Raw genomic sequence first — 14,407 nt, forward strand, 5'->3', positions numbered from 1 at the left:
AGATCTAAGCAAGTAGTTACTCATAATGTTCACTTGTACTAACGCAATTAGCACTACCAATCAGTATTTAGGGGTAATTGATGCAAAGTTAAGGCATATAATCAAAGTAGTTGAGTTCTGAAACAAAATAAGCATAGTGAGTACAACGGCACAGAGAAAAGAACAAGAGGCTAAGGGGATCGATGGCTAGATACATCTACATGGGTCCGGCTCAGAGCAGACATAGAGGGGTTCTGCGGCCTCCAGCCGGCCTCCGGTCCTCCAGCTGCCAATCGATTTTGAGGCCCCTGGGCGCACGGCGCTAGACCGTCTCCCACCAGTTCTACAAACCCTTCTTAGCTCCTGCCCGAATCAGTGCCGTGTAGAAGTGGTTACAGTTAGAGACCCATTTGACGACGAGTATGACCGTTGTCACTACGGCTGCTACCATTGGTGTGTGAGTGTGTGTGTGAATGGGTGAATGAGACTATATAAGCGCTATATAAGTGCGCCATTTACCATTACCATTAAAAGCTCTGTTTTGCTTCCCCACACTGCTGTGGAAGCCACTACGCCAAGATTCACTGAGGACGTCGTTCTGCTTAGGTAATCTGCTTCCCCCTGCTCTCATCTGGATCACCTCCCAAACAACAGCACCTGATCAAATCCCCTCTGAGTGTGTCGATCGAGTCACAGACGTACAAGGGTTCAATGACCCAGATAAGGAGGAGTACTTCAGGAAGTGGATCAGTGATCAGAGTCTGGACAATAACATCATCACACACCTGAAGTCATTAAGAAGCCTCTACATCATGTACCACATCCCAGTCTTCTGCTGGATTTCAGCCACTGTTCTATAGAGAATGTTGGTTGAAGCAGAGAGTGGAGAGATCCCCAAGACTCTGACTCAAATGTACACACACTTCCTGATCATTTAGACAAACATCATAAGAGAATAGTACTCAAAGAAGATGGCGCGTGATAAAGAACTGCTCCTCAAACTTGGGCCAACTGGCTTTTCAGCAGCTGATGAAAGGCAACCTGATCTTCTATGAAAAAGAGCACAAAATATCACACAGGTAAGCTTTATTCAAGTTGGAGAAACATGAAGGATGATTAATATGCATATGTTTATCTGCGAGTGTCCAAGCAAAGCATCTAAAGATTTATAAATATAATATTTTAAATTTTGAAAAGAAATTACACAACTATGAGAAAACCCATTTATGATTTGCATCAAGAAGAATTTTTGTTGATTAATAAGGAAAGTATAAACTTGCTGATTTATTAAACAAGTGATTTACTAAGGTGAAGGAGTCATCAAACCCAGACCCCTGGTAATGGACTCTCACAATGCTCCATTCACTGTATATGCACGGTTGTGACAGTGATCCTGCAGTAAAAATTCGAAGACTTGCAGGTCATACAAACATTTTCTTATTTCTTAAAGAAACATATATACAACAAAAATCCATTCATTGATCTTATTGTGTAAGTGTGTATCCTGGTCAGGGTTGCAGTAAATCTGAAAACTATATCAAACACTGGGCTCAAGGGACCATGGACTGGATACCGTTCTATTCTAGGATGTTCAAAAGGCATATATCAGTGTGGTGGTCAGGCATCCCCATACAGTGGAGTTAGCTATAGTTAAATGGATGCTGCAAAGATGGAGCAACTTGGACAAGAATTATCTCTTCAAATTGCCTGTAAACACAACCATCTTCTGTTGGCTTGGGAAGATGTCCAGTTCGATAGTACACACATGACATTTTATAAAACAAATTCGAGCTCGCATTTACAAATCAGTTCAAATGAAAAGTCTTACGTTAGAGGGAGATGTCAGTCATGTGTCTCACTCAGAGGTCTGGATTGGTTGATTAAAGTGGGCATTCCCACTGGTTAAATGTGTATTCCATGCTTGATATTGTAGCGTTTCGGGGAAAACAACATAAAATCATGAATTCTGCTAAAACCCAGAGAGTAAGTAATGTCCCAAGCAACAGAATACTACAGTCCATGACAAATAATATACTATAGTTTTATGCCTGAATCTCTTTACCTCTCTTTAAAAAATGAAAATTATAAACCATGTATCTTAATTTGACAAATTCACACATCAAGATCTGACAGCTTTATGTTCGAGCACTTGTGTTTCCTTAATGAACTTGAATGAGCATAGCTCCGCCCACACTGTCCACAGTGATACGGCTTCTGTCCTGTGTGGATGCGCTCGTGTTGTCGGAGACCACTCTGACGGGTGAAACTTTTCCCACACTGTCCACAATGATACGGTTTCTCTCCTGTGTGAATGCTCTCATGCTGTCGGAGAGCACCCTGACTAGTAAAACTCTTCTCACACTGTCCACAGCAATACGGCTTCTGTCCTGTGTGAATACGCTCGTGTATATTGAGAGTACTCTGACTAGTAAAACTCTTCTCACACTGTCCACAGTGATACGGCTTCTCTCCTGTGTGAGTGTGCTCATGTATTTTGAGAGTACTCTGACGAGAAAAACTACTCCCACACTGTCCACAATGATACGGTTTCTCTCCTGTGTGAATGCTCTCATGCCGTCGGAGACCACCCTGACTAGTAAAACTCTTCCTACACTGTCCACAATGATATGGTTTCTCTCCTGTGTGAATGCTCTCATGCTGTCGGAGAGCACCCTGACTAGTAAAACTCTTCCCACACTGTCCACAGCGATATGGCTTCTCTCCTGTGTGGATGCTCTCGTGTTGTTGGAGATGAGTCTGACAAGTAAAACTCTTCTCACACTGTTCACAATGATACGGCTTCTCTCCTGTGTGAATGCGTTCGTGTGTTTGGAGATGACTCTGACGAGTAAAAGTCTTCTCACACTGCGAGCAGTAATACGGCTTCTCTCCTGCGTGAATGCGCTTGTGTATTTGGAGATAACTCTTACAAGTAAAACTCTTCTCACACTGTTCACAATGATACGGCTTCTCTCCTGTGTGAATGCGTTCGTGTATTTGGAGATGACTCTGACGAGTAAAAGTCTTCTCACACTGCGAGCAGTAATACGGCTTCTCTCCTGTGTGAATGCGCTTGTGTATTTGGAGATCACTCTGACGAGTAAAACGCTTTTCACAATGGGTGCAGTGATATGGCTTCTCTCCTGTGTGAATGCGCTTGTGTATTTGGAGATGACTCTGACCACTAAAACTCTTCCCACACTGGGTGCAGTGATACGGCTTCTCTCCTGTGTGAATGCGTTCGTGTATTTGGAGATGACTCCGACGAGTAAAACTCTTCCCACACTGGGTGCAGTGATACGGCTTCTCTCCTGTGTGAATGCGTTTGTGTATTTGGAGATGACTCTGATCACTAAAACTCTTCCCACACTGGGTGCAGTGATACGGCTTCTCTCCTGTGTGAATGCGCTCGTGTCGTTGGAGATGACTCCGACGAGTAAAACTCTTCCCACACTGGGTGCAGTGATGCGGCTTTTCTCCTGTGTGAATGCGCTCGTGTCGTTGGAGAGGACTCCGATGAGTAAAACTCTTTCCACACTGGGAGCAGTAATACATCTGTAAAACACAAAATTTATTCAAGATTAGGGCTGCACGATTATAGCCAAAATGATAATCCAGATTATTTTGATCAATATTGAGATCTCGATTATTCATCACGATTATTGATTGATTTTATGGACAACATATTTTTACTGCACTTTCACATTTAAATAAACAGACCGCTGCCTTCACCTCCATGTTGTGCTACATTCCTGATAATGTAAAAATCTTTACATCAAATTAGACCGGTCCTTAAAGTGCATCATCTCCTAGAAGCAAAATATAAATAAAATTCTACCCAAAATATAGGATAAGTACAAATAAAAATGAACATGATCGACTGCGTTATTGATGTTTAAAGTTCGTCCTCCGCTCATAGAAAACTCCACTGCAGATCAATTCAAGCGCTTCCTAAACTTACAGCCAATCACCATAGAGCGGCGCAGGGATGACGTCATTTTGTAATGCCAAAACCCGGAAATGAGAGCATTTAAGCACTCAAGCTGCCAGTTTCGCTGCGAGCTCAAGCACTTGTGCGAGGGGAAATCATGACATTAACATGTTGCTAAATGGCACTACAAAGATTGTCGGGGACATTAAACCTCATCACGCCGAACGGGAAAACACTTTGCAGATAAACTCAGGGCTCTACAGTGAGACCATTTCACTCGCATTTGTGACTGAAAAATACTTTGTGCGACTGTGAATAAATATTTATTCACACCGGTGCGAGTGCCCGGTTCAGAGTTGTATAATACCATCGGAATAAAAACTACAGGAAGTCCAAAATGCATCTACACCGCGCAACAGTTACTTTCACACTGCTTTTCATCTCAGTCAACCGAACAAGTGTGGAAATACTGCAGAGAAGCCATTATGATGACAAGTAACACTGTACATCATCTGCTTCAACTTCCCGATCTCACAACCGCCATCACACAAAATAACCCACACCTGTAACTGTGACCTGCTCGTGTAGCAACATCGGTGTCGGGCGGAGTAATTAATGATAATGCTAACGCAACAAGGTGGGTTTAATTCAAAATTCTTTATTAAATAATTCCTCACCAATCATAATCAATATAATAACTGTTCAGTCTGTAAATATACAGTACACTGCTGCTCCCCTTCACTAACTCTAATTCACTTCATTTAAACTCACGGTTAAGATATCACTAGAAAAGTCAACTTCAGTTTCCATGGTTTGATTTAATCCCCCAAACACAATATTATCAGCAGACATGGACACTGTACTGGGGAACCGATCTAAAACTGATAAACAAACAAAAATAAAACTACTAAAATGAAAAGACAGAAAATGTGCTCAGTTATAAATAAATCATTTAATATATATATATATATATATATATATATATATATATATATATATATATATATATATATATATATAAAATAACGTCATAAAATATAAATAAAATGAGAAATTACATGATGTTTAATTACTATGGGTTGCATTTAATATCAATTTGACATTAAGCTTGGTTCACTATTTCCATAGAAGGCTATTAGCCTTTTTCCTAATATGGATCATTTTTGTGTTAGTCTACTTTTAATTAGGACTCTATTGTTTAAGATATTTAAAAATAATTATTTTATGCTTGTTTATCTATCAATTAACCAACAGTATTTCTCATTGCTATTATTTTAATTCAATTAACAGTGACCATGAGCAGAGAGCTTACATTTAACTGTTTATGACTTCCTGATTAAAGTTTAAATAAAAAAATGTTGGTATCTGGATCGGTATCGGGTGTAAAAATCCTGATCGGTGCATCCCTAATGAACACCATTAAACTAAAGCGCTTTGCATCTGACGGGTAAATGAACTCCCCCAATCACATCCTATATGAGATTATTCAGATATATACACAATATACACAGAGCGGTTCGAGAACTGACTCCAGCCCAGAACCATGACAGTGGAAATGTCTAATCGTGTAGCTTTAAATATATTTAAGAGGAGCAGACTTCAAACACTGAACATGGAGGTGAAGGCAGCAGCCTGTTTATTTAAATGTGAAAGTGCAATAAAAAATATTTTGTCCCTAAAATCAATTAATAATCGTGATCAATAATCGAGATCTCAATATTGGATCAAAATAATCAGGATTATCATTTTGGCCATAATCGTGCAGCCCTATAACTAATGCACACTTTTTTTCGGATGATTTCCAAACCCCTTATGTCAGCTAATGTGCATCTCTTCACTTCGCTTATTTCAATGCTTCTATACTTTTCAGTGACCCTTATAACCGAGTTTCAGGTCGTTTCCAATCCCCTTATGGTTGTCCTAGCTTGGTTTTCATTTTTTAAAAACTAACTTCTGCTTTTCTATGTCATTTTTGAGCTGGCTTTCATTGAGAGAGGATCTTGCCCACATTGCTCTTTATTTTTCCTTAATCATGGGAAAATTATATTTCATATACAGTATCTCACAAAAGTGAGTACACCCCTCACATTTTTGTAAATATTTGATGATATCTTTTCATGTGACAACACTGAAGAAATGACACTTTGCTACAATGTAAAGTAGTGAGTGTACAGCTTGTGTAACAGTGTAAATTTGCTGTCCCCTCAAAATAACTCAACACTCAACCATTAATGTCTAAACCGCTGGCAACAAAAGTGAGTACACCCCTAAGTTCTGTTAATGTGCAAAATATTAGCCACTTAGTTTTGCATTTACTAAAATTTCAACTAAAGTGAATTGTATATTCTAAAAGGTAAGTATGCACAATTTTTTTTCAATGTTAAATAATTTTCTATATAATACTTTTGTGAGGTTTGTGAACACAGGGGAACAGTAGCTGACAGGACCAGTCTCAGCTGTCAGGATGTGCTCCCCCTGCTATGATGGAGGTGGTGTTAAGACAAAGATAAAAGCTAAAAGTTGTATGATTTTTTTAAATCTTCAATTTCTTTTTAACTTTTCACAGTAAATTGCAGTGAAAGTGTACTTGTTGGGACAGAAAACTATCCGATTTAGTTTATATCACTAAAGTAGACAACAAAAAAAAACTAAAACAAAACTGTACTAAGGGGAAAAACAGAAATATGATCAATATGTCCACGTATTCATAGTTTTCAGTCACGTGACTGGCACAGAGACCCGGAGGGCAAAACATCGTCCCAAAATGGCAGCCAACACTGTACACTCTATGGAACTGCAGCACAGGCCTGTCTATTTTCCATCTGTTTCAATCTATGAATATTTTGATCACCTATTTAAAGAAGAAAAACAAAAAGGACAATTTGAACAAACTGTTTTGGGCACTTGCGATCCATATACAGCACCGCCGCAGTATTTCAATCACTGAAAACAGTGAAGTCCCTGCCAGAGCTCCACTTTGGCGATGTTTCATATATTTTGCGGAGAATCCATCCCCTTACACTGCAGTCAGGACAAAAGAGTACAAAAGTACAGGCAGTTATCTCTAATTTCGATCTGGATGGGTCAATAATGCTGCCATTTGGGACGTGATGGACAAGAAATTCTTCATCGTCAGAGCAATGGTGGGTGCTAATTAGCTAGCGTTAGTTTCAGGTTCACTGTAGTCGGTGTTCTAGGGCAGTGATATTTTGGTTAACACAATATCTAATGACAAATACAATCAAAACTTTTTTCCAATATGAGCTAAACCATTCCTACAGTTTAAACTGTTAGTGCATCCAACTGAACAACTATCTGGCATTTTGGCTAACAAATCTGGTAAAAATAACTGGCGGGAATCGGAAGAAAGCAGTGTTTTGCCCTCCACATGGGCAAATGATCTGCACTTATATAGTGCTTTTTTAACCTTAGCAGTTCTACAAAGTGCTTTACACTGGTTCTCATTCACCCATTCTCATACACACACACACACACACACACACACACACACACACGCACACACACACACGCACACACCAATGGTAGCAGAGCTGCAAGGCACTAACTTGCCATCAGGAGCAATTTGGGGTTCAGTGTCTTGCCCAAGGACACTTTGGTATGCGGAGTCATGCGGTCGGGAATCGAACCTCCAACCCTATGATTAGTGGACAACCCGCTCTACCACCTGAACCACAGCCGCCCCGTGTGGGTGTTCCCATAAGAATGTCACGTCACATGAAAATCAGAGTTATGAGAGTGAGCACACGTTTACGTTAGTCTACAATATTCAAAATGAAAACTCACATATATAACATTATTTACTGATAGAGATAACAGTAAGTGTTTGTGTTAATAAAGACATAAAAAATACGTAAGTTCTGTTTCCCATTTTTCAAATTATAACTAGGCATGAAATATACCTTTCACTTTAAGAATACAACATTATACAGATAAAAGTTGTTAAAACGGTAGTTTTGAGCCTCAGGGCTTTCCATAGTACCTCAGTGGTACGAGCACAGAATCTCGGCCATAGACATATCGTCGCCATACTGCTCTGGGCAAGACTGCCCTATAAACAAATAGAAGTAAACGGGGGGGCTGCGTTTCCTTTCTGGATAAAAAGCACAATAATGATTACATTTCTCAAACGATTTCAATGGTTTATGATCTGCGTGGAGTACAAAAATTTTCTGTCTCAAGTTACTTGCAATCTCAATAGTTAGACTTGGAAAATTATTCATTGTCATAAGGAATTGTGAAAACTCACTTGTCCTGCATAGACTGCAAGATAATTATAATATAAACCTTTATGGATCCAGTAAAACATTTACAGGATGATGATGATAATAATAATGATGATAATAATAATAATAATAATAATAATAAGCCATGATTTGATAAGCTTTTTAAATGATTATAGCCTACGGATACGCATACTGTTTGGAGATGAGTGTGGAAACTGAAGACAGGTGGTTTATCTCCATCTCTAATCCTGACAGTCTGACCGGTCCTGTCAAAGTCCTCCAGCTTGAAGTGTTTACTGCACAGCACAGAGGACTCACCTGAGGAAAACCTTCCTTCCTTTCTTACAGCTACTTCCCACTGCCTCCTCACCTGTTTCTCTTTGGGAAACCTTCAGTGAGGAAAGTTCACTTTAACTAGCCAACTGACTACAGTAAGATTCACAATATATCCGTCTCTCAGCCCAAACCAGGAGCTTCTCATAAAAGTCGGTTTGGAGAAAATATGTAGTGTATATTTATACTATAATCGAGATTTTCACGCAGTATAGATGAAAATCTCGATTATGGGAAATTTAGTTTAGAATATAAACTATAATATAAGGTACTGTTGCCCGGAACAATATGGCAGCGACGTTAACATTCGATCCAGCGGCCAATGCGGCGTCTGTAGTTATTTGTCTACGATCTCGGGGTCGAGTGGTTTGTGCACGCGCACTTCTGTCGCTGTTTGGGGAAACCTATCGGAGTTTGACGCGCGCGCGCGCGCACACACACACACACACACACACACACAGGTGTTACATTATCACCTGATGAATAACTAAAGTCAGTAATTACACTACATTTGTATTTAAAGCAGCGCATCAGTTCCTTATGCAGTAAAAAGGGCGTTTTCTCACGTCACTTGTCTCAGAGCGCTCTGATGGAACTGATGCGCTGCTTTAAATACAGTTATTACAGTTAAAATGGAGTTCTTAGTCACGCAATAATGGAAGAGGATTATTTGATGAGCCCAATTTCTGAGCGTCCCCCGGGGAATTCCCCCGATTCTCCTGATGAGACACTCCGGCTCTGGCCCATGGACTTCAGCATGGAGCAAAAAAACTAACCCTGTGTAGTGTCTGGATTCCTCTAACTGCAATCTTCTCCAGCAGAGCGAGAACTCCTCCACACTGAACACTAATGAACTCTACAAGCTGAGTGTTGGCCATGGGGAGTGTGGAACCTACCTTAGAGGAAGAGCACTGGATTATTTGGAGGCGGATCCGATGGGGATGGACCCCGCTTGCTGTCTTTAGAATAAAGAACTACAGCGTTCTACAATCAAATGAAACTTCGGCAGAAGGAAAAGTGAAAATACTACAAATAAAAACACGATAGCGCGAAATGATGAACAAGAAAACAAAACCGGTTTAAATTAAAAACCGAAAAACAAAACCGGTTTAAATTAAACACCGACACAATCAAGAAACCTTTCTTCTTTCAGTTTTGTGGCGGTTGGCAAACAAACTTGTTTCTGCCCCCTAGTGGCATGGAGTGTGGAGTATCAACGTTGAGGAAAATAAAAAGGGAGAAAAATAACAATAATAATAATAAAAAATCACATATATACTAATTTCTGTATATTAGATTTGTTGCTTTTAAATATTGTTGTAAAACCTTATAAACTTCTGGTGACTTCCCTAACAAATTTTGAAGTGAGAAACCATTTACACCTAATATCTTGATTCGATTTATAAGCGTGTCCCTTTCATTATTATAATTTGTGTACTGTAATAATACATGCTCCACTGTGTCTGGGAGTCCACGTGTACTGTATCATGTATACTTATCAGATATAGTATGCATCAGGTATACGTATGTCTATTTCTGAATTGTTTTAAAAGTGTTTTTGGCTCTATCCCTTCCACCCCTTCATGTGCTGTTACCCATACACAGAACATTTATGTTCCTTGATAATGTACTCTGTATAATGTTTGTAAAATTTCTAGCAGTATATCTTCACGGTTAGACATTTCATTGTATTTTTGTGTTAATTTATAGGTAGCACTATTGCCAGTAACTTACTGTAATTGCCCCTTTACAGTAGCTTACCTGTAAATGTGGTTTACAGTACAATACCTGTTAGATTTCAGGTATTTCATGTATACATGATACAGAGGAATACCACACTATGAGTGTTAGATTTCACGTATCTCAGGAATCTCAGATTATGCCTTATGCCTGTCAGATCGTCCGTCATGCCTTCCAGCCTGTTTTACCATTAACTTCTATTAACTTTTAGAAAGTGTGGTTTACCGTGGAGCGTTCAGGCCTGGGGGGTCTAAAATGAACACACACTGACTTCTTGCATGCTCATAAAGACACCCCACTTTATTCGTGCAAACCAAGAGTATTTATACACTGATAACAGCAGTGCGTGGAGGGTTTCTACTGGTCCAGGTGTCAGACAGATTGAAACAAAACACAGACTGATGCCATAAAAGTCCTCTCCAGACGGATAAAATCAAAAATTCCGATCGATTTTAACTTTTACAGAAGTATGCTTTTATTTCTATTTCATTAATGCTCCTTTAAATATTTATTTATATATTTTGAGTCACCGAAAAAGATCTCTCGCGCGCACGCGCTCTCTCCCTCTCTCGTGCGCGCGCTGTGTTTAGATGAACGTCATCATGGCTTTCAAAACACTTTCATTCAGTTTCCAAACAGGGAAACACACGGAATTCAAATTAAAATTAAAAGAATGATTTGGAGCTACGTTTAAGTTTGATCGGCACACTGGGTCACAAGAGCTCTGTGGCTCTCTATCGATTGTGATAATAAGAAGGAGGTGGAGGTGGAAACGTATCTGATTGATGGTTTGATTGGGACCTCGCCCTCCCTGCAGCAGCGGGAGGTGGCCATACATATGAGGAGCGGGCTGATACTGACCAGGCTGATAACATGGGACAGATTCTGCAGGAAAATGCTGCAGGCCTCCTCTTACCATAGAACCACGACCACGGCCAGCTTGACCTCTCTTTTGCAGCTGATCTCGTTTTTTCGCATAACAGTTACGAGCCCAGGGGCCAGAATTCATACAGTGATGACATGATGTGCCTAAACGATAATCAGGACCGGTCAACGGGAGATGAGCACGACAGGACAGCGCGCGCGCTGGGTGTGTGGGCGGTTTAGCATGAGTGGGTTTTTGCTTTGAAATCGGAGCAGCGGCGGCGCTGGAATTTAGCCTTGGAACTGTAGTTCAACGTGGTGGTGCGCGAGGTGTCTTATCATTCACATGGAAAGTTTTAGGGAGTTTGTCTTTCAAATTATAATGTTTATTCCCTAAGGGGAGTAGGGGAAGCCATCCCATATAACATTTTGCCATATATTCATAATCCCAAGACGGATCACCTTCCCCGTCATAAATCATTCGTTTGATCTGAGCAAATACACGCAGCTCAAAGGAACCAGGGAGTGAAATAATTTGCAGCTGCGGCGCACGTGCAGCTGACCAGCCGTATAAACAATCTAGATATGGAACCGTATAGAATCCGCCTAACACGGACTCTATCCAGTCTCTTGGTGTCATGCCAGGAGACGGAAGAACCGGGCTGGACGGAGACCCTCCCATAACTAACTTGGAAAACACCACGCACAATAATACTTAACACACAATACTACAATACAAATATAACACTCTCTTAGGCAAACCACACAGACAGTCTTGCAAATTAAAATTATTCTACAAATATAAAATACAATTATTACATTAGATTAGATTAGGCGGGCATAACGTTACAGAGGATCACAGACCAGAGTATAGATTATCGGCGATAATCACTCACTTCTCTTATAATTATAATTATGGGTACGAAATTACACCGCACCGGGGAGGAAAGAAAAAACACTCACCTGGCCCGGAGTAATCGCACTTCTGACACCAAATTGTTAGATTTCCATGTGTCTCAGGAATCTCAGATTATGCTTTATGCCTGTCAGATCGTCCGTCATACCTTCCAGCCTGTTTTACCATTAACTTCTATTAACTTTTAGAAAGTGTGGTTTACCGTGGAGCGTTCAGGCCTGGGGGGTCTAAAATGAACACACTGACTTCTTGCATGCTCATAAAGACATCCCACTTTATTCATGCAAACCAAGAGTATTTATATACTGATAACAGCAGTGCGTGGACGGTTTCTACTGGTCCAGGTGTCAGACAGATTGAGACAAAACACACAGCACATAGTCATAATACAAAATAAGTCCTGTGTCAGGGTGACACGAAAATACATAATAATATAATCAAGGATAGCAGTTGATCAGCTTATTTAAAGAGGTAATTAAATGAATACAGAGGTAATTAAATGACTACATTAATCATATTTATTTGATAGCAGTTCATAATATAAAAGGGTACATGATATAAGAGAATTTCCTTTCAATATCCTTACTGAAACTTATTTTTACAGTATAATAATATTACAGTCATTTTCCTGTAATTTACTTTACACTCTTTATTTTACAAAATCTTTATTTGGAATAGTTTACATAAATGCTATTAAATTGGAATTTAATAAATTACAAATAAGTGACTTGAGTCCATGTCCATCAGTATATTTTCAGTATAATTTATTCGGGTATTGTTCAACAAGTCCCGTTTAACCGAGGTTTAATACTTAAAACGATCCGAGGAGCTATCTTACGCCATTTTTGTTCTGAGCTTGTCCGCACCAGTCCTGATGCATTATGGGATGTTTGACTCGTGTAGTGTCCATCAGTTCCATACTGCAACATTTTGCCGGAAGCAGTACACCATCCAGGTATTTCTCACCTGCTGTTTCTCACCTACTGAGAATTCGGACATACTACCCCTCTGGAGTACTGCTTTTCTCCTACAGTGTAGTCGCCTAGTACGCCATTTCAGATGCAGCCTTTATCTTCTTAGGCCTTTTTCACGCTTCAGGGTTTCCGAATGCGTAAGATGATTTCCAGTCAAAAGAACAATGGCTGAAGCAACATCGTGGTGTCACTGTAGTGTCCCTCATTGCTCAAATAATTAGCAGCGACAACCATATTTGAGTTTTCATGCATTTGCCGGCGACGACTATGAGAGAAAGAAGTGGATGCATGCTATTTGACTTGTATAAGGTCTGACGTTTACGGTCCTCAGAGGTAGCATATTTGTTTGTAGCCGGCACTTCACCGACGATGATTACACTGCTGCTACAGATCAAAAGCGTCTCAGAAAGAGGCCCGTCTTGTCCCAAATTATTAAGAACAACTGGGGAGAAACTTCAAGAGAGTCGGTCTAGGAATGAGTTAGAGCTCGTTCTGGACTTGAAGCTTGTCCCGGATTCACTATTGAGAAGATCTTGGAAGAACGGCGGACCAAACTCATCATACCACCTTTTAAAACAGCAGCTCAGTTCAGCAAAGAAAATGCAGAGAGAACACAAGCCATACCTCATCTTTGAATCAAACGAGTGAAAGAGTTTCATATCTGGGACACCATGTACCTTTAACCTTGTCTGGAATGGTTAACCAGCTGTGGACTAACTGCTGCGTGATGAGCCATTTTCAGTGGCCGCCCAGCATCTTCTGCATATTTGAGCCCTTTCCAGTAGCGACTATATGATGTTGAGATCCGTCTTTTCACACTGAGGACAACTGAGGGACTCGTACACAACTATTACATACAGGTGCAAACATTCACTGACGCTCACGATGGTAACCATACATTAAGAGCCAGGGGGTGTAAACTTGTGAACAGGATGATCAGTGTAAATTATTAGTATTTTGTCTTCTGGGAGACATGTAACTATTTTATTTAGTGTCTGAAGGGCTGTACTAAATGGGAAGAAAAGGAACTTTAAACAAAATAACAATTCACACCAATCATCCTGTTCAAAAGTTTACATCCACAGAAGAAGCACAAAAAACTCTGCAGGTTGTATTCAAATTTTGAAAAAAGCCTCAGCAAAGTCGAGTATTTTTGGTTGCCACAATTTCAAGAAACTCCCTGAAATCCCGTACAGACTGATTATATCACACAAGCCTAGCGACCACCATACAAGTCTCCAGGGAAGTGGCGTTACTGGAATTTTAAGAAGCATGCATGTGACATGAGCTATAACTTCACACCTGAATGATAGTCAGATTATTTTTTATTACAATAATGCTGTAATCCATTGTGTTTGGAAACACACAAAGTTCCATGTAGATTTTGCAGAGTCTAAACACATTCAGTGTTTCAGCCTGAAAAAAC

General features: G+C 40.0%; 1 protein-coding gene across 1 annotated transcript; it reads right to left on the reverse strand.

The window, feature by feature from the left end:
• Positions 1-1,400: 1,400 nt before the first annotated feature.
• LOC128616853 (zinc finger protein 271-like) lies at positions 1,401-9,818 on the reverse strand. The gene is made up of 2 exons (XM_053639697.1): positions 9,384-9,818; positions 1,401-3,534 (listed from the first exon to the last, which is right to left on the reverse strand). Exon 2 carries the CDS (start codon positions 3,532-3,534, stop codon positions 2,092-2,094), a length of 1,443 nt encoding a protein of 480 aa, XP_053495672.1. The 5' UTR covers positions 9,384-9,818; the 3' UTR covers positions 1,401-2,091.
• Positions 9,819-14,407: the final 4,589 nt, after the last annotated feature.

Source organism: Ictalurus furcatus, chromosome 13 (assembly GCF_023375685.1).
Source record: "Ictalurus furcatus strain D&B chromosome 13, Billie_1.0, whole genome shotgun sequence".
NCBI classification, from domain to species: Eukaryota; Metazoa; Chordata; class Actinopteri; order Siluriformes; family Ictaluridae; genus Ictalurus; species Ictalurus furcatus.

What these genes read in the sequence shown, in the direction of transcription:
- LOC128616853 (XM_053639697.1), bottom strand. Translation starts at nt 3,534, where the DNA reads ATGTATTACTGCTCCCAGTGTGGAAAGAGTTTTACTCATCGGAGTCCT.